This window comes from Balaenoptera borealis (genome assembly GCF_965194805.1).
Source record: "Balaenoptera borealis genome assembly, chromosome: 2".
NCBI lineage: Eukaryota > Metazoa > Chordata > Mammalia > Artiodactyla > Balaenopteridae > Balaenoptera > Balaenoptera borealis.
The window spans coordinates 30,001,014-30,025,294 of NC_138867.1; the positions used below are offsets into that span (position 1 = coordinate 30,001,014).

General features: G+C 43.5%; 1 protein-coding gene and 1 pseudogene across 6 annotated transcripts in view; both read right to left on the reverse strand.

The window, feature by feature from the left end:
* The window catches only part of ADAMTS12 (ADAM metallopeptidase with thrombospondin type 1 motif 12), a 369,738-nt gene that overhangs the window by 147,591 nt on the left and 197,866 nt on the right, over nucleotides 1–24,281 (reverse strand). For all 5 annotated transcript variants that reach the window (XM_082382159.1, XM_082382157.1, XM_082382160.1 and 2 more), the window contains 4 exons: nucleotides 20,131–20,327; nucleotides 19,300–19,383; nucleotides 6,313–6,437; nucleotides 2,293–2,442 (listed from right to left, as the gene is read on the reverse strand). In XM_082382159.1, coding sequence (XP_082238285.1) covers nucleotides 2,293–2,442; nucleotides 6,313–6,437; nucleotides 19,300–19,383; nucleotides 20,131–20,327 — 556 coding nt within the window. The remainder of the gene's footprint in view (nucleotides 1–2,292; nucleotides 2,443–6,312; nucleotides 6,438–19,299; nucleotides 19,384–20,130; nucleotides 20,328–24,281) is intronic.
* Nucleotides 11,967–12,914, reverse strand: LOC309624349 (small ribosomal subunit protein uS5 pseudogene; annotated as a pseudogene). Its single transcript has one exon. The product of its transcript is annotated as a small ribosomal subunit protein uS5 pseudogene (transcript).

The following is a 24,281-nucleotide window of genomic DNA, read 5'->3' on the forward strand; positions in this document are numbered from 1 at the left end:
TCCCCTCATGGTAACATCTTGCAAAACTGTAATACAGTATCACAACTAGGATACTGATGTTGATACAGTCAAGATAGAACATTTTCACCATCACAAGGATTCCTCACGTTGCACTTTATAGCCCCACCCACTTCTTTCCCTCCCCCATTCCCTCCTCAAACCCTGGCAGCCATTAATACGTTCTCTATTTAGATAATTTTGTTATTTCAATAATGCTGCATAAATGGAATCTTACAGTATGTAACCTTTTGGGACTGGCTTTTTTCACTGAGCGTAATTGTTCAAAGATTCATCAAGGTCACTGCATGTATCAATAGTTGGTTTCTTTTTCTTGCTGAGTAGTATTCCATGGTATGGATCCACCATATTTTATTTAACCATTCACCATATTGAGTTGAAACAACCCCTGGGTTTCTTCCAGTTTTTGGCTATTAAGATTAAGCCTCTATAAATATTCATGCAGAAACTAAAACAACATTGTAAAGCAATTATACTCCAATAAAGATGTGCAAAAAAAAAAATTCATGTATAGGCTTTTTGGTATGAACATAAATCTTCATTTCTCCAAGATAAATGCCCAGGAGTACAATTGCTGGATCATACGGCAGTATTACCACCAGTTTACTTTTTAAAAACTGCCAAATTGAATTGAGTATATAAAGGATCCATTCTTTGGACACAGGTGGTGAGCATTTGAGAATGTCTTCTCCACTTTTCTTTAGCTTGGGCATACCATTGCTGGGAATGTCTTGAGCAATCATTTCTCAGTTTGACCTAGTTATATTCACTTGACATTGCTTGGTCAGCAGATGCTGCTGATACCAATGACTTTATTGGAAGCTACAAGGGACAGTCCTTCCACATATCAGGATTGAGGATGCCTATACATTTGCACATACTAATAATTTTCATTTTGCCAACTTATTATCAACATGCCAACAACTATGGCCTGGTCTTTTCAAGACCTAGCATTCTGTCCTCAATCATTATTTAATCATAACCAAGTCCCTTAACCTCTTTGTATTTGAATTTTTGATAATTAAGGATACTAGAACATATCATATTTATCTCCCAGGGCTTTCTGGTAAGGATCAAAGAAATCACAGTACCTAATTCAACCTACTCATTTCAGAGATAAGAAAATAAGAACAAAGAGGTGAAGGGAATTCTCTAAGGTCATAATACTGGTTGATGGAAAAGCCAGAATAAGCACTCACTTTTCTGAACTCCCAAGCCGACACTCTGGTTTTGTACTTCAGGTAAAAAGTATTTTGAAAAGTTCCAATATTATATGAGAAAAATGGTGGGGAAGCTCAGGCCAGAGAGGCTGGGCCTTGAATAATCCAGTCAACAGGGCTCTTCCTAATCCCACCTCCTTTTCTGGCTGGATCCTCCGAACATGCCCAGTGTTCTGCTTCCTTTTTGGAGGGAGGAGACCCAGGCTGGTGGTTACATAACAGGCAGGGGTATAGTTGAGCCATTTACAATGACTCCCCACTCTGAGCTTCCAGTCAGTGTGCTGTTCTCTTATTTGTGGTTAATACATACACCGATAAAGTAAGTTATGAATAAGCTAAGATCTTTCCTCCATGGGAACTTCTGATACCTAGAGAACCCAGAGTCCTCATTATTCCTTTATTCAACCTTTCTGAAACCTGCCTTCAATCAATTCACCTAATCAAATTCACACATTTGCGTGACAACTTGGACCTTCTGTTAACTGGTGTTTGTCTGCTGGGCTTTCCAAGTTTATAGCAGTTTTCCATTTTTTTCTTTATTCAGTGTTCTCCTTTAATACATATAAGTAAAATGGGACTAACAATAGTATCTACTTCATAATGTTGTTGAGAGGATTCAGTGACACAATGCAAAGCGTCTGGCATAAAGTAAGGGCACAAAATGTTAAGGTTTATGACTTTTTAGTGATATTAACAATATTACAATTTCATAAGGACTAAATAGGGATTGTTACTCCTGAAGTAATCAATTAAGTTAAAGCTTATCTCCTTGTTTCTGCTCGCTTCATTCTAACTCAGAGAATTGCAGTGGCCTCTTTGATTCTGTGATGTAAATGGTACAAGGGGTCAGAGCAGAGAAGACAGTGGAATCTTTGTCATGTGTGATTCCCCATTCCCCCCTTTACAGATGAGGAAGCAGAGATTTAGGAGGGTGATTCTCAAGCCACAATGGAATCAGATCCTCCTGACACCCTGTTTAAATTTCCCTCCATTCCCTCTACTGATACTGACGCATGAACATGAGGAAGAGATCTCAGTTTCCTTGGCCCTTTACCTGTGTCCAAGCTCATGGGCAATTGTGAAAGCCAAGGGGAGTCCAGAATCTTCATTGATGTTACAACTCCGGTGAGGCTGGCACATTCCCGACAGGTGGGACAGACCCAGAGTCTCACAGGGGCGATTGACACCAGCACAGATGTCTTTTCTGAAAGTAGAGAACAGAGATGAGTAGGTACCCAAAGAAACATCTGGAAAAAAAAAAAAAAAAACCTCCTGGAAAAAATCTGGGTATTAATTCACATTCAATATGGTCTGTAAAGCATGATTAAAATTGTTTTAATAGTCCATACAAATTAGGGAGCAATTTTGAATTCACTAGAATTATTCTGATTTCACCACTTGATGATTGAATCTCACTAACACCTGAAAAAGGTAGGAAAATGTGGCAAATGTTTTACTTTGAGTTGCTTTTGCTCTTAATTTCAGGAGGCCAAATTATATTATTTGACCCATAAGGGAAGGGTTTGATTGAAAACTGGAATTAATTTGAACTTTTAAATAGGGAAGGGACAACCATCAGTGGCTGAGGTTTTTTCAAACACGAAACACCTTTTTGGTCGTTCTGAGGTCTGTCATCAAAACTCATCTGAGAATTTTTAGTCATTCATGAAAAAGGGAATTGGTCCCATCAACCCATCCAGAGATCAAATTAATGGTCTCTCCAGTTCCACCACCCTAACAATACTGCATATGGGAGGGGATGGACACACAAATAAACACTCCTAGGGTCTTACAAAATACTAGTTACAGCTTTTAAATATAAAAATGTGCTCCTATATCCTAGTAGGGCTCATTTCAATCAGTGACAAGAGTTTTGAAGAGTCGTTAATTAGTCGTATGGTTTTCTTTAGTTCAAGAAGTCTTTGCCAAGAAAGACTAGCACAAATGCCAACAGGGTTCTGAGCTTTAGCTGGTTGCAGACCTTCAGCTCATGGGGTTTGTGTGGGTGCGATTTCTGGCAATAAATGGTCTGCTTTTTGTGTCCATTGGGCCATAGAAAAGGTTCAGGCTCTGAGAACCCCCATAAGTTCTCAGTTCTCCAAGAGGCAATGGCTGGGACAATGGAACAGGAGAAAGCAACTGTCATCTCCCAGCATGCGCAGCAAATGTGAATCCGCACCCCTACTAGCAGTGATAGTTCCGTGTTGGACAGCTAGATTGGATCATATAGCCCAAGCATTTCAAATAATTTCTGAGTCTGTGGGAGGACCGACCAAACACTTTTCCACCCCTACTGCTACATATACTTTTTATTATTTCATTAAAAATAAAAGCCTAGGTCTGCATGGAGCTGCTGGGAAAAGATGAATGATGCTTTTTGGTAATCTACCAACTTTCTGAAAGTGCAGGAAGTTGGATCCCTTAAACAACTGTTCACTGAGTGCCTATTAAGTATCCAGCACTAAAGAAGATAAAAGCAGGTAACAAAAGGATTGTAAGATAGGGGTGGTCTTGCAGGCAAAGAGCTTAAACTCCCAGTAGGAGATCAGCTCCACCTCCACCATGCACTGGGGATAGTAAAAGAGAAAACACGCCTTGGCATGCAGCCACCAGCCCCATTTCACAAGGCGTGTTCACACCAAACCCACCTTCTACTGAATGCACCCCTATAGCGAGCTCTGTTGAAGTGGATCTCAGCATAGTCCTCCAGAGGCAAGTTCAGTCTTATACTTCCCTCCCTTCCCGAGCCTACCTATTTCTTCAGAGCAGAGGTTCTCAACAGGGGTTGATTTTTGTTCCCCGCACCCTCCTAGGGAACATCTGGCAATGTCTGGAGACAGTTTTGGCTGTCACAACTTGGAGGAGGGTGCTACTGGCATCTCATGGATAGAGGCCAGGGATACTGTGTTTTGTTTTGTTTTTTTCTGATATTTATTTATTTATTTTTGGCTACGTTGGGTCTTAGCTGTGGCATGCAGGATCTTTTCTTGTGGCGCGTGGGCTTCTCTCTAGTTGTGGTGCGTGGGCTCCAGAGTGCGTGGGGTCTGTAGCCGTGGCACACAGGTTTAGTTGCCCCGTGGCGTGTGGGATCTTAGTTCCCAGACCAGGGATCGAACCCACGTCCCCTGCTTTGGAAGGTGGATTCTTAACCACTGGACCACCAGGGAAGCCCCCAGGGATACTGTTAAATACACTTCAATGCACAGTCCCTCACAGCAAAGAATTAGCCAACCCAAAATGTCAATGGTGTTGATATTGAGAAATCCTGCTTCAGAACTTGAAATTCTCTCTACTGTCTAGGAGTTGGTGAGGTATAAAAGCTTGAAACCTGACCCCTGTTCTAAGGAAGAAAAATTATCACAGTAAGAAAAAAAGGAGAACAGATCCTTCGTATTCTTACTGGGTAATAGTACGGCTATTGGGGTCAAGCTATCTGGATTTAAGTCTCTACTATATCTGTTAAAAGCAGTGAGATTTTGGGCAAGTGACATAATTAAGCCTCAGTTTCCCCATCTGTACAATAGGAATGATTGACCGTAATGAACTACCAGGGTTGTTGTGGGGATTAAATGGAATGATGATTGTTCTAACAGATGTAGCATAGGGCCTGGCCCATATCAAATACTACCTAAATGCCAACTATCATTAACTCACTGATTTATGCATGTGAGAATGAGAGGAAAAACTATTTCTGCTTTCAGGGAAAGAAAAGAGATGGTGCTGAGACACAGCTGCCAGATGGCCAATGCTGGTCCCATTATCCAGGGTTCTTCCCTACAGCAGGTCCTGCCTAGACCGAAGTCTTCCCCTGGCCACTTGCCTGGGTCCTCATGTTTCCTGGCTGCCTGCTGGCTCCCCAAAGCCTCTGTGCTTACATTCTACACCCACACCAACCTATTTCCCAGGGGAGTTATGATCAACCCAGGTGTCATAAGACCTAATGAACCTAATGTAATAGGTTTATGCCACGGACTTATTTTGGAACGTATTTGCATTCAACCGAAGTTTTGATACTATCACTCAGAAGAGTGATTCTGATGATTGGAATTTTGGGTCAAGGTAAGACAGAAATTTGGATAAGGTGGGGGCTGACTATCATCCCTTGTGCATAACCTATGCACTGGGATTATCCTGTCAAAGGGACAGATGACAAGCCAAGATGTTCAGGGGCTGCCTGTCCTCCCCAGGGACAACAAACAGACACCCAGGGCCTTTCCGCTCATGAGGTTCTCTTCAGCTGGAGGGCCAGGCTGAAGGGCCTCTTCCACTACACATCCCTGGATTTCAGGACGTCTCTGAATCTGCATAGGAATGCCCAGTGAAAACTTACTTTTCCCCCATTAAGAGCTTCATTTGTCTAGATTAAAATAGTGTCTGTTACATAGTAGGTACTCAAAAAATATTTATTGAATCAATGAGCAAACATAGCATTCCAAGAGCCTAGGTTGATCAGGTAAATTCACTAGCTTTTCACAGCTATGAATCCTAGAAGGTCTGATGGTTCTTCTTTAGCACCATAGGGTCTCTCTGTAGTCAGAACAAATAGTATCTTCATGAGGGTAAAAGGGAGAAAGGTACAAGCAAACCACTCTGCCTATTCAGGGGAGGACCTCCTCCCCATATTCTGTCGTCAACATCAGTCAGAGATGGGTTACAAGGAGGACTGATTTCTGTAGAGATAGTTGCAGGTTTCTAAATTGGAGGAAATTTTTAAAAAGAAAACTAAAGGATGAGAAATTCCATGGTTAAGAGTTAAAGGAGCCTTTAATGAGGATCTGCAAACAAGCTTCCTGATTGTTTATAGAGCTGCACCGAAAAGCCAGTTTTAAAGATGAAATCATCACTGGAATAGGAAAGAGCAGATGCAGTTTATTAACACAGAGAGCTGTGCGCATTTAGCAAGCTTGCTGACTGCTCCCTTACTGGTATGGGAGTCAGGAAGTGTCTAGTTGACAGATGCTGCCTTTTAAATGACAAAAGCAGCAAAGAGCAGAAGAATCTCATGAGGTTGAATACCTGGCAACCCTTTCATCCGCCAGCCCTCCCTGCCTTGCAGCCCCTGGCTCTGGGGTACCTGGTGAGAAGGACGGCCACATCATGATGGGCAGGGTTGAGGTCACTCTTGGGATTGATGCTCTTCTGCCACTTACAGAAGCTGGACAGTGTCTTCTCTGCATGGTGAACTATTTTCAATCCTTGCTGGAGAAAGAAGAGGAAGAGATTGGCATGGGTGATTTTTCTGTGGTCAGAGCCCATCACTTTAGTCTTCAGAAGCAGCTAAGTGAGATGAGCTCTGGGTGGGTGTCCCAGACATCTGGCGAGAATTTGGGGAGGCCAACGTACTCCTCTGGGCCAACCCCCTGCTCTAAACACTATCATTCCCATGACTTCCACTAAAAGAACGTAAAGGAGAGAACTGCAGGATAGAAATTATCACTGGGACAAGTAGCCCTTGAAGAAAAACTAAAAATATATTAGCAAAGACCAAGATGTGTTTGAAGTTCTATTTCTACTGGTTCTCTTCTTCCTAAGCCAATACAATTCCAAAGTGACATTTTTATTTCTAATGCAAAATGAATAGATTTTCAACAAAAAGCGTCTTCCTTTCATGAGGTATCCTGCAAGGATGTACTGGATGTTTCCTTGCCCATGGTTTCCATCTTGGTTTGACATCTGTGGGTAAAGGGCAGAGGGTGACATAATCTCTCCAGGCTTTTAACCAGTTAGGATCATAGATTGTCTGACAACAATTAGGACGCTGGCGTAGATGCCCCAGCCTGAAACTTCAAGGGCTCCCGAGTCATATCTAGCTGGCCCGCAGTTACTATTGGAGATGGAAGGAGAGGGCTTGTTCCAAATTAAATGGATGAACACTTGTCAAATGGGAGAGAAGAAAAAAGGGATAATCAGTCCTAGAAGGGCTCCAGTTTAATTCGAATTTCTAAAGGAGAAATTCCTTTCCCTTGCCTCATTTCTTCAGGGTCTCTATATAGAGCCATCTCTTATACAGGGTGGATTCTACATGGAGAATGACCACCTCCCTTGGCTTACTCTAATCCGAGTCTATTACTCTGGGCTCTGCCCAAGATCTTCAGGGCTGTCTCTACATCAAACTATGAACTTGCTTCTCTATATTCTGTATTTTGCTAAGGCCCACACCCAAATCCGACAAGGCCTGAGAGGCTTCGGTTGCTTGTCAGAGGTACTCCCAGGTTCCCCCACCTATGCTAATTGACTACCATAGATCACCTTCCCTTCATGAAAACACAGAAAGGTGGCTCATCGCTCATAAAAACTCACTGAACTCCCTAGTGTAAAGAATTTAAATAAAAGCAACAGACTTCATTATTTAACAATCCTCATCATTATATCATCCATTATAGGGTATATGGTGGTGGAGGGAGAGAGGTTCTGGGGACTAGCTGGGCACAGGTAAGTCAGTCTCCTATTCAACTAGTCAAACTGTAGTTAGAACAGGAACCCTACTGGAACAAACATCCCACGCCCACCATAAAGCACTGGCTAGGTGGCATGAATTACGAATGGAAAGGAAGAAAAGAGGAGGAGAGAAAAGGAGTGAGGGTGGAGGGAAGAAGGATGGGAAAGGAGAAAAGGAAGGAAAGAAACATTTCTTGATCGTTTACTTTTGTGCCAGATATTTTCACATAAATTCTCTTTTCTAATTTAATTTCATCTTCTCAGCGTTACTTGTAAAGAAAGCATTGTTATTTTCATTTTATAATAAGAGGAAGTTAAACCTCAGAGAAGTGAAGAACTAGCTGAAGGTCACTCAGGTCAGTTACTGCATCAAAGACTTTGAGAACAGGGGCTCCTTGATGAAGCTGTGCTTCTAATTGGTGACCAGCCTCATTAGAAAGGTGCCTTACTTCCCCTTCAGACAAGAAGACAAGTAATCAAACAAAACATCAGCTATGATTAGATTGCTTTGAGGTTTGTTTTAAATCCTACATTTGTTTGTTTGTTTGTTTGTTTTGGGGAGAGGAAGTCTCTGAAAGAATACTCATTAATTAAAAAATAATGCCATTTTGCATTGTTCCAAAGAAAATGAAAGTGGTATAAATCTAACAAAACATGTACAGGATCTGTATCTGAAAAATTACAAAATTCTGAGGAATGACATGAGTCGATCTAAACTTCACACCTTATACAAAAATTATCTCAAGATGTATCACAGACTGAAATGTAAAATGTAAAACTATAAAACTTTCAAAAAAATCATAAGGGGAAAATCTTGGGTCCCTAGGGAAAGAGTTCAGAGACTGGATACTAATCAGATGATCCAGAAAAGGAAAAACTGAAAAATTGGACCTCATCAAAATGAAAAACTTTTGCTCTGAGAGACACTTGTGAAGAGAATGAAAAGATGAGCTACAGAGTGGGAGAAAGTATTTGTAAGCCATATAGCTGTCAAAGGACTTGCCTCTAGAAAACCTAAAGATCTCTCAAAACTCAACAATAAAAGAACAATGAGAAAACAGACAAAAGGCATGAAGAGACATTTCACTGAAGGGGATATACAGACGGTGAATAAGCACAACAGAAAGATGTTCAACCTCATTAGCCATCAGAGAACTGCAAATTAAAACCACAATGAGATATTACTACATGCCTATCAGAATGACTAAAATTTTAAAAAGTGACAGCACCCAAACCATGGTAAGGATGTGGTAAAATTGGGTCACTCACACACTGCTGGTGAGAATGTAAAATGGTATAGCCGCTATGGAAAACAGTTTGAAGTTTCTTACAAAACTAAACATGCAACTACCATATGACCCAGCAATTACATTCCTGGACATTTGTCCCAGAGAAATGAAGACTTATGCTCACACAAAAGCCTGTAGTGGAATGTTTATAGCAGCTTCATGCATGATAGCAGAAAACTGGAAACAACTCAAATGTCCCTCAATGAGTGAATGGTTAAATAAACTGTTATATACCATGGAATGCTACTTAGGACCAAAAAGGAACAAACTCTCCATACACACAGCTTGGACGGATCTCAAGGGAATTACACTGAATGAAAACAATCCAATCTCAAGAGGTTATATACTATACGATTCCATTTATATAACATTCTTGAAATGACAAAATTATATAGACGTAGAACAGATTAGTGCTTTCCAGGAGTTAGGTCGGTAGGCAGAAGGGACGTACAAAAGGGTAACATGAGGGATCTTTGTAATGGAACTGTTCTGTACTGTGGTAAACGTTCCAGAAATCTATACATGTTAAAATTGCATAGAACTAACTGTGAATACACACACACACACACACACACACACTCACACATCAATTAGTGCTTGTAAAACTGGTGAAATCTGAATAAGGTAGGTGGTTTGTATGAATATCAATTTATTGGTTCTGATGTTGTACCAAAGTTATACGAGATGTTACCACTGGGGGAAACTGGGTGAAGGGTATATGGGATTTCTCTGTACTACTTCTTACAACTGTATGTGAATCTACAATTGCCTCATAAAAATTTTTAATATCTTAAAAATAATAACTGATCTGAATCAAAACTAGAGGTTTGCAATAGAAGGTCTTATAAAGCAGGGGTCCCCAACCCCCGGGGCCGTGGGCCGGTACCAGTCCGCGGCCTGTTAGGATCCGGGCCGCACAGCAGGAGGTGAGCAGCGGGCAAGCGAGCGAGTGAAGCTTCATCTGCCGCCCCCCATCGCTCCCCATCACTCGCGTTACCGCCTGAACCCCCCCTGCCCTGATCGCTGGCATTACCATCTGAACCATCCCCCCCGCCCCCGTCCGTGGAAAAACTGACTTCCACGAAACCGGTCCCTGGTGCCAAAAAGGTTGGGGACCGTTGTTATAAAGCACTTTTCAGTATGAGTCTATGTGGGTTACTTACTAATTAAATATGTGTGAGTTCCCAGAGTTTTGAATCAAAGGGAACCTATAATCTTTCACATGGGTTACAGTGGGTAGGAAGAGCCCACACATCACACACCCACATACCCACACACCCACTCTGAGGTTCAGTTAAGTTCCCTATTTAAATAGCCATGAATGTAAAAGCTTGTTAGAGCCAAGGTGGCCACACAGGCAGAAGTGGATGGATCCCCTCTCTAAATGTTCTCCTGCGGCTCACAGACCTTGGAGGGGGCACACAGCTCAAGGTGGGATATTGCCAGACAGGAAAAACTCAATTTTTTGCTTCGATATTGTCCTTTTATACATTGGCTGGACTCATGATTTTGGAAGAACTTACATACCAATCCACATGTGTCTGTTTGAGGAAAAGTGAATGTTTACAAACATCCACTGTCCCTGGATTCTGAGCCAAATTCAGTGTCAGCAAGGACATATCTCCACCGTCACGGGGAAAGCAGTCATCTTCCAGATGCCGCAGCATAAACTCTGCCTCCAATTTTCCCATCGTTACTATGAGCCCATTTCCCTGAAGGATCTTAGGAACTATAAATCCAATCCTCTCATTTAAACAATAAGGAAATACAGGCCAGAGAGGGGAGTAATTCAGCAGGTTTTGGCAGAGCAAGGTTGTGATGCAAGGTATGCAGCTACTAATCCAGGAATGGTGGTTTCCAAACTATTGAAGACTTCTCTAAACCTTTTGCTTTGAATAACTGGAAAGATTTAGCAACTCACCTATCAATGATTATCGCTTATTTATCTCCCCCACCTCATACTCCCACCACCAGGAAGGAGACAAACACAGGCAGAGACCCTCTCCTTCAAAGATCCCCAGCTCTCCTTCCTCGTTTTACTCTCTGGCCACTTTTTGGGCTCCTTTATGGGCTCTTCTCCTACCCTGCTTTTGGCTCATTGCTAGTTCACTCTCAATCACAGTTATATTTTCGGAAATCACCTATACACTATTAACTCTCAAATCTCTATCTCATTCCAAACCTCTCCTGGAGTTCAAACTCATGTACCCAAATCTCTTGATGGACACCCCCTTCCAGATGGCACCACAGGTACCCACAGTTCAGCATCCCTGAAATCCTTTCTCCCCACGTTAACCTGCTATTCTTCCTGCATCCTCTTAGTTACAGGAACCACCATCAGTGTCCTCCTGCTGGTCTCCCCTCTCTCTTTATTCGGCATCCCAATCTGTCATGATGTGCTGCGAACTTTACCTCCTCTCCATCTTTACTCCCAACTGCCCTAGCTCAAACCCTCATCATTTTATGCTTGGATTAATTCTTACAGCATCTCTTAACTGTTCTCCTTCTTTCTTCTTTCTTCTCTTTAAATCTATCCCCCCAGGACTTCCCTGGTGGTCCAGTGGTAAAGAATCCGCCTTCCAATGCAGGGGATGTGGGTTCCATCCCTGGTCGGGAAACTAAGATCTCACATGCTGCGGGGCAACTAAGCCCGTGCACCACAACTACTGAGCTCGTGTGCCTATTTATTTGAGTATGTGACCTGATTGGACAGGGAGGTGACCTAGAGGAAATCAGTGGTGGCTCACAGAAAGAGTCCCAAATGGGAGAGAGAAAATGATTTTGCAAGAACATGGCTTTTATTATAAATTGTTCTCTTTGTAAGCTGTCTCTTTATAATGAAAAAAAAATCATGTATTGATTTCCTTGAGAATTTGTGATTCAACACACAATCTGATCATGCTCTGCTAGCCAGGCTTAGGTTCCTGGAAGAAAGAGAACAGGCAGAGAAGGGAAAAGCAGTAAAAAGGAATACCTCATCTGATGATCAAAGGAAGAGATACTTGATTTTTTTTTTTTTTTTTTTTTTTAGCTTCAATCACTTTATTTTTCTTATAGAAAACTATGTGGTGGCTACAGCTGGAGCCTGGGTCCTCTGCACGGAAACTCTGGTGTGGGTCTTCACAAGATGGTCAGTGAATTCCTGATATGGAGACTTGGTGAACACCGTCTCTTTCCAGAGATCAGGAGTGAGATAACTGTAGGTCTTGGAAATGGCATCAAAAGTGGCCTTGGCGAAGTTGCCCAGCGTGGCAGTGCTGCCCCTGGCAGAGGTGTAGCAGTCGTCAATTCCAGCCATCATCAGTAGCTTCTTGGGCACAGGGGCTGAGACGATGCCAGTGCCCCTGGGGGCAGGGATGAGGCACACCAGCACACAGCCACAGCATCCAGTCACCTTGCAAGGGACGGTATGGGGCTTGCCAATCTTGTTCCCCCAGTAGCCTCGTCGCACGGGGACGATGGAGAGCTTGGCCAGAATGATGGCCCCACAGATGGCAGTGGCTACCTCCTTAGAGCACTTCACACCCAAACCAACATGTCCGTTGTAATCCCCGATGGCGACAAACGCCTTGAACCTGGTCCGCTGGCCAGCACGGGTCTGCTTTTGCACAGGCATAATCTTCAAAACCTCGTCCTTGAGAGATGCCCCCCAAAAAAAGTCAATGATCTCAGATTCCTTGATGGGCAAAGAAAAGAGATAGATCTCCTCCAGGGACTTGATCTTCATGACCTTGACCAAGCGGCCCAGCTTGGTGACGGGGAGCCACTCCTTGTCCTCGGCCTTGCCTCTGCGAGCTCCGCGGCCTCGGCCCCGGCCCTGACCGTGACCCCAGCCCCGGCCCCGGACGCCGCTGCCGAAGCCTCCGCGGAAGCCACCACGGCCTCCCATGCCAGGGCCTCCGGGCCCTCCCGCAGCACCGGCGTCATCCGCCATTTGGTGTTTTTAGGGAAAAAAAAGCGCGATTTTTTAAAAATTAATTAATTTATTTATTTTTGGCTGCACTGTGTCTTCATGGCTGCGCGTGGGCTTTTTCTAGTTGCAGCGAGCGGGGGCTACTCTTTGTTGCAGTGCGTGGGCTTCTCATTGCAGTGGCTTGTCTTGTTGCGGAGCACGGGCTCTAGGCGCGCGGGCTCAGTAGTTGTGGCGCACGAGCTTAGTTGCTCCGTGGCATGTGGGATCTTCCCGAACCAGGGCTCGAACCCGTGTCCCCTGCATTGGCAGGAGGATTCTTAACCACTGTGCCACCAGGGAAGCCTGAGATACTTGATTTTTAAAAAAAAGTGATGAATGTATGAATTCATTTACCATATTTTTGACATTTATCTTGAAAAAGCAGCAGTTCTATAGGTTATAACAGACCCACAAATCACCCTGGGGGCAGGGAAGTCACCAGCCTGAATTGCCAGAGTTAACAGGCTTTTAACCCCAGAGGCTCACAGAAGTGAACCCAACACTAAATCACTCTGAGACCAAGAGGGAAATTTTCTGTGAAAAGTCATCTCCCTCCCATCTGTCAGCCCTACCGCTGCTCCGTCAAGCCAGCCTGACACCCGCAGGCTCTACCCCTCAATGGCACAGCGACCTGGGGCCCATCTGGCTGGCGTCATCCCAACTCGCTCCCATCCCAGTTTTGTCTCCATCCTGTTCTTAAAAGAAGTCTCCAACCTCTTATGATTCTAATCTTCTCCTTTAGGTTTTTTGTTTTCTGTCAAGGACTTTGGTACAGTTTCCCCATCTGTGAAATGAGTATTATAGTAACAAGTTTCCAGGGTTGTTGTGGGACCTGACGATGATGACAATGGTAAGAATAAGAATGATACTGACAAGTAACACTGATGGAGTGGTTTCTACAGGCCAGATACGAGGCTATTACATGAATTAACACGTTTGATTCTCATAGCAACTCTAGGAAGTAAATACTCTTATCCTCACTTTACCAAATGAAGAAATGGAGGCACAGATAAGTAACCTACCAAAGGTTACACGACTAGAAAGAGGGGGGACTGACTATAAACCTGTGCTCACTACAATGTTAACTGCTCACAAGAGTAGGAGGGAAAGGAGCAATCCTATCCGTAACCCCAGCCCAAAAGTAGAGCAGGGAGGCCATTGAATGAATTGGTCTAAAGTAGAAAGGGCTAAAGGTTAAGTTTGTGTCCGAGTCCTTGAGGGAGAATGGAAGTTCAAAGGATAGGATTAGGGTCATAAAGTGGAAATGAGAATTTGATTTAGGGCTGGATGGAGGCAGGATAGGACAGAGAGCAAGCTGGCTCATCTCTGAAGCCACTCTGATTGTTTGGCCCCTGATGTCTTTTTTTTTTTAATTTTTAAAAACTTTTTTATTATGGAAAATTTCAAACATATACAAAAATGGAAGGAGTAGTGTAATAAATCCCCATGAATCTGTTAGTTAGCTTCAAGAATTATCAACACATAGCCAATCTCATCTCACCATGATGTCTTAATATGCTAGACAAATCTTTCCCGCTCATGGTTTTGTGTACCTAAGTTTCCACTGGTCCAAAATATGACCCTCTACTCTTTGAGACGTCTCCAGGATGCTCCAAAATTAGTATCGCGTCAGACTAATTTATTCTCAAAATGTGATGAAATTCCACAGTGGTTTTTTACATGGTAGTAATTGACATAGAGAAACTGTATTTTATGTATGTAGGTTAATCACCAAGTCTCTGGAACCCACCACAGAAAATGAAGTCCAAAATGGTGTTAGCTGTCAGGTATGACTTTGAATAAGAAAGATGAGAGCCATAGAAAGTCACTGATGGAAGAGACCTACCTCAGTGTTCCCCACCTCATGTCACTTCCCACAGAGCCCCAGAGCCATCTCTCTAATGCCTTTCTCTCCATTTCATCTCTCAGTTTGGAATCATCCAGAGACTCCCACAGGATTAGATCCAAACCCCTTTATGGGGCCACAGGCTTGTCATGACTTGGCCACTTATCTTCACCCACTGACTGCTGGCCTCACTCATTCACTCCTTTCTCTTATCTGTTATATACCAGTAGGGCTAAGTGGTGAGTTAACACCAGACCCAGCCTCTGCCAGACCCAGTCTTACACACTAACGGAGGAAAGTGTGTCAGGCAAATAGATGCAAAGTTACAACTCGGATATGTGCTATGAAGGAGAAATGCAGTATTGTGGGAGTATATAATAAAATATTACTGGACATAGACATCAGGGAAGGCTTCCCCAGCCAAGAGACACTTGAGCTGAGATCTGAAGGATGAAGGTGTTAACTAAGTGAAGTCAAAAAGGAAGACAGTCCAGGCAACAACAAGACCAGCAGCAGGAGACAGCATGATAAGTAGAAGACTATCACTGTATCTCAAGAGCAAGGAGGGCATAGTAAGTGATTAGAGAGGGAATCAGAAAAACACTGGATTGCTTTAAACCAGGGATGGGCTTTGGAAAGGGGTGTCAGGAGGGTAGAGATAATCAGGTTACCATTTTGAGATCATCCTGGCTGCAATGAGAAAACAAGATCGAAAGGAATCCAAGCAGACCAGGAAGTACATACAACTATAGCCCAGGAAAGAGATAACTGTATCCTGAATTAAAGTGATGAAAATGAGACGGTCAGAGAAAACTGTCAGTACATGATGATGGGCTGGATACGGGGTGGAGCAGGGAGAAGGAGGTGTCATGGACGCCTTCTGGGCCTTTGGCTTTTACAACAGGAAGGATGATGATGTCACACACAGAGACAGGTAACACTGGAACAAGACCAGGTGTGAACGGAGGTGGGCAGGTTTCCATCGGCTGTTTTCTCTCCTGCCTCCGACAAAATCTCATTGTTTCCTCTTTTCACAACAAGGTTTCTGAGCCTCCCATTTTGTGGTTCATGATCTGTGATGTGTTCACAGCCCCTCACAGATAAAGTGCTAGTTTAAGCACTAAGACTATTGTCCCTATTTCTACGTTCCCCTACCTGGGATGTCCTTCCTCACTGGTTAATTTCTTCTCGTCCTCTAAAACCCAGCATAGACATCCAAGTATCCTTCCTTATCCCAGGTACTCTTTTGCTTTTCTTTGTATTCATGACAATCTCAATTTGAAATCTTCTATTCTGTGCCTTTGTGCAGGAGATGCTAAGCTCCTCAGAATCAGGAATACGACTTTGATTCATATTTGTACCCTCACCAGCTAGCACAGCATGTGACATACAGTTGACATACCACAACTTGCTTCTCATTTACAGATGAAGAAAAAGGAGGGATGGAGCAATGATGTGACTTTCTCAGAGTTACCTACGGGATGAAGACAGAGTCAGGACTCGAACTCAGGTCTCCTTGCTCAAGAGCAGTCACCTCCCAATACCTCACACTGTACTTTCTGCCTGTGGCTACTACCCTGATGTAAGTTAAGGGCTGGAATCATTGCTGTTTGCTGTGGATGGGGCTGCTCATTAGTCCAAGATGTGAAGAATAGCTAGAGCCGTGATCTGGGAATCAAGAAAATGAGAACTGTGAATTGCAACTCTCCAATCAGCTGGCAATTCTGTTGTCAAATTATGAACCTTGTACCACTTGGAGATTCTATAAAAGCTTGAATGAGGAAGATATTTGGCAAGTGGGAGAAAGGAAGCCGTGGCTTTTTTGCAGCAAATCATTTGTGTCTCATTGCACTTGCGAAGTGAGGAAGGGAAGAAGAAAAACAATGTAACTGTGATGGGGTCAGAGAGGTAATGGCCAATCAAGATCTTTCAAAGGATTCCACTGGAAGCAAGACTTTGGTGGCATTGTTTCCTGGGAATGAAGAGTTACAGAGTTAAAAGGGGCCCGACCCACAGAAGCCACATGTTGAGTTCCTACTAGTGTTGCTGTTGAAACTGCAGAGGGTAAAGGTTTTTCCTTCCCACACCCAGAAGAACCTTCCTTTTTTCCCCCTGTAGCTAAGCATGCATATATGCTAGACCATTATACAATAGTGAAAATTTGTCCTCCAAGGTATCCAGGTATAATTTTCAAAGACTTAAAAACATAATTCTCATACAGATATATAGTGAGCACATGTTCAAGATATATTTAACTCACTAATAAGGAGACAGGCAAGATGGCAAAGCTGGTTCGAAGGCAGATACATGAAACTGATGCAACTATAGTCAGTTAAAAAAAAAAAAGAATGCTGAACTAAGACTGCTACATTAGATACAAAATTATATCATGTTCCACAGACCAATAAAACCATAATCTTTGGAGTTATCTTCTTGCTGGACACAAACCGTTTCCATCTCTACTGGCCAAAACCCATTTGTACTCTATCAGTTTCCTGCATGTGAACACCTAACTTTACCATGTCTAGACCCTAATCAATCATGAATAATAATCAAACAAAGTTACATTCCCATAGAGTGAGATAGGTCATGTCAGACACTGAAAGGACACATAGTTTTTGTTTTGCCTGGTTTCTAAGTTTTGGGTAAATTTTCTTAACAAAAGGTTTACAGGAAGGGAAACAATATATCCATCCGTACTCCAAGATACCCAAAGTATATCTTGAGTGACTAAGGGAAATAGGGGTGGTAGAGGGGAGAAGAAGGAAAAAGGATCAGGCTCCAGAGATCATTGTTTTAAAATCTTCTGCCTGGAGGCTTCTACTCAGAAAACAATCAACCCTGCCTTGAGCATTTTGACCTCATATCTCTTGCTGATGAAGATTTGAAAGATGCCCTTTTCCACATATCTCAGCTGCTGGCTAAGTGCTATAGATTGCAAAGTCATTTCATCAGGTTGGCTGGTTCAGTCATTCATTAAATTTTACTTCATTCATTTATTTATTCATTCATTCATGGCCAGGCACTGTGTTCAGTGCTGGAGACAAAGCCAAGGATAAAGGGACATAGTTACCGCTCTCATGGAATTCACGTTCTAATGGTGGCTGAGATAAACAAGAAAAGAGTAAACAAATACACAGAATGTTAATGAATTGCAAGAGTGGTATCAATAAAGGAAGAACAGTAAGTGGGACCAGCTTTGGGTAGGCTGGTCATTGAGACCTCTCTGAAGAGGCAGCATTTCAACAGAGGCCTGAGAGGTGAGAAGGTGCCAGCCACGAGCAGAGCCGGGGCAGGGGTGCTTCAGGCACTGGGAACCTCAAGTGCATAGGCCGTGAGGCTGACGGGGGCCTTGCGTGTTCTGAAACCTATCTGAAGTCCAGTGCAGGGGGCGGGGCGGAATGGGGGGATGTGGGGTAAGCGAGGTAGAGAGTGACACAAGGAAAAAATGGAAAGGTGGATGGAGGCTAGACCATGAATGTCTCTGCAGGACGCAGTAAGAAATGCTGAATTTGTTCTAAAAACAACATAAATCCATTAAATAGTTTTGCTCAGTGGAGCAACTCAATTTGTATTTAAATTGCCATTCTAACTGCTATGCAGAGATTGGATTAGGGTGCTGGGGGTGTCAGGGAAGGCTTAAAATAGGAAGAGCATTTGGGATCTCACTGTGGTAGTCTAGGCAGGATATGATAAAAGCCATAAACCAACACAATGACTGTGGACCTGATGAACAGTGGGTGATTTTGAGATGTACTTTGAAGGCAGGAGCACGGTGGGCCTTGCTGTGGAACATGGAAGATAAGAAAGGACGGAATCAAGAGTGATTCCCAGGCTTATGTAACAGTGCACAATAGCACCATTTACTGAGATGGGTAAGATGGAGGGTAGGGGAAGGGTGGAAGGCAGGGCTGAGATGATTCGGGCAGGGAGTAATCGAGAATTCCACTTTGGACGAAGTTTCCAAGTTCAAGTGGATTAGAACACATCCAGGTTGAGATGTCAAATAAGCAACTGGACGTAAGTTTGGAGCTCAAGTAGGAGGTCTGGGCTTAAGGTATCAATTGAGTCTCAGCATACACATGCTCTCTAAGTCTCTGAGAAGAGATAGAATCCCCAAGTAAAAGCGCAGAGGGACAAGTGGGCCCAGATCTGAGAGACATGTGTTAATATGCAAGAGGTAAATAAACGGTATAAAAGGTTCAGTATTTCCATGTCTCTCCTAACTTTTATTGAAATCACCCAGCCATAACATGATTTAGTCTGTTTCCACTGTGGAACATTCTCAGTCACTGTTGTCAATCTGATTTGTGAGTTACTAGATACAAAGGCTGTCAGATGATTTCAAGTATGTATATCTTGGAAACGTTCTCTATCTCCCACTTGACATCACCGAATTCCCAAGAAAATAACACAGATGGGCTTCCAAACATCTTTCTGGTACCCTCTTTCTTGTCCATCAACAGCTCTTCTGAAGGAAGCAGGTAGGGAGTGTGAGGTCCAGGTCACAAGACCGGTGGGGAAACTATTCCTTACCTCTTCTTCTTCAAGTAGAATGAGCCGAACCACAACGATGTGAATTGCATTGCCAATGCTTGGGTTATGGAACAACCCGGTGACCTAGAGTCAGAAACGGAAAACCATTAGCCTCACATGAACAGAGAACAGATAAATGCTGGAGGAGGGGAAAAAAACAGAACTGTAATGTACTTGAAATAATTCCTTATCTTATAGATCAGGAATGTATGGTGGAGTGCAAAGATGAGTGAGATACGGCCATGTGGGAAAGCAGAAAACATTACAAGGCAAAACGGAAGCTTCAAATTAGGGGTCATTAACTTTATTCAATTCCAGCTCCAACTACCTTGAAGAAATCATGTTCTAGTTCTTTGCCTCAGTTTCCTCACTTGTGAACTTATATAAATCAGTGAGGAAAAAAATCATACTAAAATGATTGAGTCACTTGATAAGTAACTAGTAGAAAATGTACATGATAAATTATCATGTTTTTCCTAGGATATATGTTATCAAGGTTTTCCTAGGATACATGTTTTTAAGAGAAAGAATAATTTGTCCTTAATTATCTAGGCATGGAATATATTTATAAATATAAATACAAATATATATATATATATATATATATTAAAAGGACTAGGGAATTCCCTGGCAGTCCAGTGGTTAGGACTCTGTGCTTTCAGGGCCAAGGGCCCGGTTCAATCCCTGGTCAGGGCACTAAGATCCTGCAAGCCGTGCAGCCAAAAAATATATATATAAAGGGATCAAAAGAAGGTCTCTTATTTGGGGGATGGAGCATCTCTAATGGTATCTAGTCACCAGCTGCCCCTGTCCCCACGTGGTCTGACATACCATGTTCATGATGGTGAGGATATAGGACTCCACATTCTCGCTCCCATGGTACTCAATCATCTTCGTGTCGGCCACCACCAGCGTCTCCACCCACCTCTCCTTGCTGATGGAACGCCGAGAGAGGCTTCTGCTGGGCAACTTGCTCCTCTCCCACTTCTCTCGCTGTAGCTCTTGCTTCTGGGAGGTGCCAAGACTGTCTAAACATTAACCAGAAGATAGGGGGTTCATTCTCTATCTCTCTCACATATTACTCACTTACGTTTATAACGATGCAAGGCTGTTAAGTTTAAGTTATGTTTAATAATGCGTGAATACAACGTTCTTATCTATTTGACTGGAATGGAAGAAGAGATCAGTTTAAATGAATACGACCAAGATAAGTGAAATTGGAATATGACAGCGAGGTTCAAATGTACTGCTCTGAAATAATTATTACCTGTTTCATTAAATAGGTCCCTCATTAAAAAGATATAATCAAGAATGGGAACTTTCTTCTCCTTCTCTGGCTCCTCCTCCTCTAAATTATTCAGGGCTTACTGAATGCAAGGCAGGGTACTAGGCTTTAAAATGCTAAGTTGTAGGACTTTCCTGGTGGTCCAGTGGTTAGGACTCCACACTCCCAGTGCACGGGGCCCAGGTTCCATCCCTGGTCAGGGAACTAGATCCCACATGCTGCAACTAAAGATCCCGCGTGCGGCAATGAAGATCCCGCGTGCCTCAACTAAGACCCAGTGCAGCCAAATAAATAAATAAATATTTTTAAAAAAAATGTCAAGTTGTTTATCCTCATGAACATCTGAGGTGCATACTGCTATCTCCATCTTGCAAATGCGGAAACTGATGCTGAAAGTGGCTGGTTAAATAACTCCCCAAAGTCACACAGCCCATAACATCAGTGGAAGATCCAGGATTTTCTATGCCTGAAAATCATGCATTTTCATATACACCACACTGTCTCCCACAGAGTAAATATGCATAAAACTGCAGAAATGTAAGCTGGAAAAGCTGCATGTGGTTCAGGATATCCTACTTCACGAAGGTATTTTCAAAAAACTGGAAAAGATCTAGCGAACTACAGTAAAACTCTCAAGGTGACTCATAAGTTTAAGTATGGAAAAGACAATATATGAGGATCATAGTCTGGAAGGCAAAACCCAGAAGAGGCTATAGAATCATGAAGAGAATTAGAATCATTCTCAAACTCCTAGAAGTTTGAGAAGCACCTCCTTGAAACTTGAAAGAGGTCTATTTAAAACCAAAATAAGAATAAAGTGCTACTTCACACATTGGGAAGCTTAACCCAAGGGATGGTCAAGTCTAAAAGGTCTCAATGGGCTCAGAACGGTTTAGGGAGTTGACAAAAGATCAATTTACCAAAAGAGTAAATGAGGAAAGGAGCCTGGGCTGATGGAGAAGCAGAGTCTCCGTCTTTGAAGACTTCTATCAGGAAGACAGCCACACACCTGCTACCTACTCTCATCGGCACCCTGGACCACTGGCCGGGACAGAACAGGAGAGCAGGACAGCAAACCTCACACCCCCTTCCTCCTCTCTGGTGATGGCCACCCAGCCTCAGCCTGAATACTTCCGGTGCTGGGGGCATGTACCAACCCCCAGTTCTCTCCTGCAGTGAGCTGGAATTTCCACTTATTAGTCTGGTCCTGTTCTTCCGAGCCGTCTACACCTCCCCCTGAGGCCCTGCCTCAGACATGGAATAGGGACAACTAAAACCATATCCTTCCCTCTCCCCACAGTGCCCTCTGGATTGTACAGCTGATGACACTGGTTTGCTATGTAACCCATCCTGGTTCCTCAGTTTTGCTTTCTACGTGAAGTTAGAACACGCTACACTGAGTAATATTTACAAAAGAAATGACACATGACCGTAGGGCTACATAAATTCAAATTCTATTATTGTGAGTTTTCCTTGAAAATAATAAAGCTGTACTTTGATATGAGACTTTTGAAAAATAATTCAGGATTGCAGAAACCTTAGGGGGAAGTGCTGTGAAGACTTACAAATGGGGAGACGGTTAACCCCTCATCTGCGGTAGAACAACTTTCTATCTTCCTTCTCCACTTACTTTGCATGGGTAAGTATGACTTCCCTAAGGACTCTCCAGAGAGTTGATTGATGGTTTCTAACTCTGTACCGTTACTGACCTCCTGTCTCTCACCCTTTCATCTCTTTTTGAAGCTCATGGGAACATTTTCAAACTACAACCTGTTTCCAAATCTTTCTGCACAAGCCAGGGAACCAGCCACCCTGAGCCCAGGTAGGGGTCTGTGCTTCTGGGAGGGGTATCAGCAGACTGGGCCAAGTAGAGGAACCTTACCAACATGGGTGAGGTGCAATCTCCTTCTCTCGGTCTCCTGTCCTTGCCGTGTGGGGATGGGTCTCCTCCAAGGTGCAAGGATGCTCAGTGCTCTCCACGAGCTCCCGTACCCGGGCGACCCAGTGCCCTCACAAAGCCCTTGGTCACACGGTCCCCTCCTCTCCCTTGGCTTCCCAGGCTCTGCATCCCTTCCCTGGGCGCTGGCCCCCTCGTATAGCCCTCAGCTCACTGCAGTTGGCAGACACCGTGCAATATGCAGCCCTTTCATTAAAGAGGACCCTGTGCTCCAGGCCGCAGCCTTGGATCCCTGGCTGGCTGTGGTTCCCACCTCCCACCTCCTCAGGCCCAAACGTGTCTAAGGTCAGGACTGGCAGGAGGCCGGCACAGGTAAGACACTGGTAGAATAAAGGCGATTTCTCTGCTTCCCCCAGTCCTTTCTTTCTTTTCTCATTTCTCCTTCTCTACTCTCCCTCCTCTACCTTTTATCTCCTTGATATTAAGAAACAGAGTTTAAAGCCCATCAGGTTTTCTTCATTTTTCCAGCAAATAGGTGAGTCACTCAGTAAATGGTCTTGTAGGAGGAAACGTGGAAATGAGAGACGGGGTCTGGTAAAGACATATATCAAAAAGTTTTCAACAAGACCTACACCAAGCACTTGCTAAAGGCCAGATCCTGTGCTAAGCACTCTACACAATGCTTCATTCATTGTGCCAGCGAATCCACCTGATACGCCCTAATATTATCACCATAGTACAGATGAGGAAACCAAAGCTCAAAGAGGTTAAGTAATTTTCCCAGAGTCATGTAGTAAACCACAGAGCCTAGATCCAGCCAAGTCTGTCTGATGACAGCAACAACAAACATTTATGGACCAGGCTCTATGGGCAAGCCCTACTCTACCTTCCTGTGAATAGAGGCAAAGAAATAAGTGACATGATCTTTGCACTTATGTGACAGTCAATCTAACTGTGGGTACGATAACAAGAACATATGAAAATGTCATGATCAGGTTTCAAATAATTCCCAAGGAGAGAGATATCAGTTCTATTACAGATAGTGCCAGAAGTGGTGGGATTTGAATTGGGCCCTGTTGTGACTGAGTTGGGAGACAGGACTGTACATATCCAGGCTGACTTTGCTGAGTCCTGAGGAAGTCATCCCAGACTTGGCTAAGAAATTTTATAAACTACAAGAAGTCAGCCCTACACATTTATCTTCAAGGCCTGATGACAAAGCCGGAAAGTCCTTCGGGGGCAGGTGAAGTGCCAACAATTCTGGGAAGCTCCTATCTCCCCACCTCCCCACCCCACTGCCCCTCAAACACACACACGTACTATCTTAGCTCAGGCTGCCACAACGAAATACCATCAACAGAAATTTACTTTCTCACGGTCCTGGAAGCTGGAAGATCAGGATGCCAGCATGGTCAGTCTCTGGTGAGACCTCTTTTCCTGGCTTGCAGACAGCTACCTTCCCACTGTGTGCATGTGGAGAGAGAGAGGGATCTCTTTTTCATCCTCTTCTCATATGGCCACCAATCCAATTGGATTAGGACCCCACCCTTATGATTTCATTTAACCTTAGTTTCCTCCTAAGAGCCCTATGTCCAAATACAGTCACACTGGGGGTTAGAGCTTCAACATGGGAAATTCAGGAGGACACAGTCCATTCCATACCACACACACTCTGTTTAGAGATCCCTCTTCTGGGCTGGGATAGCTTCTGAGCACTTTCTACCCTGCTGTGATATCCTGCTGCTTGGGGAATGTCCAGTGAGGCTTTAAGTACCTAAAGGGACAGAGCTCCATTAGCTT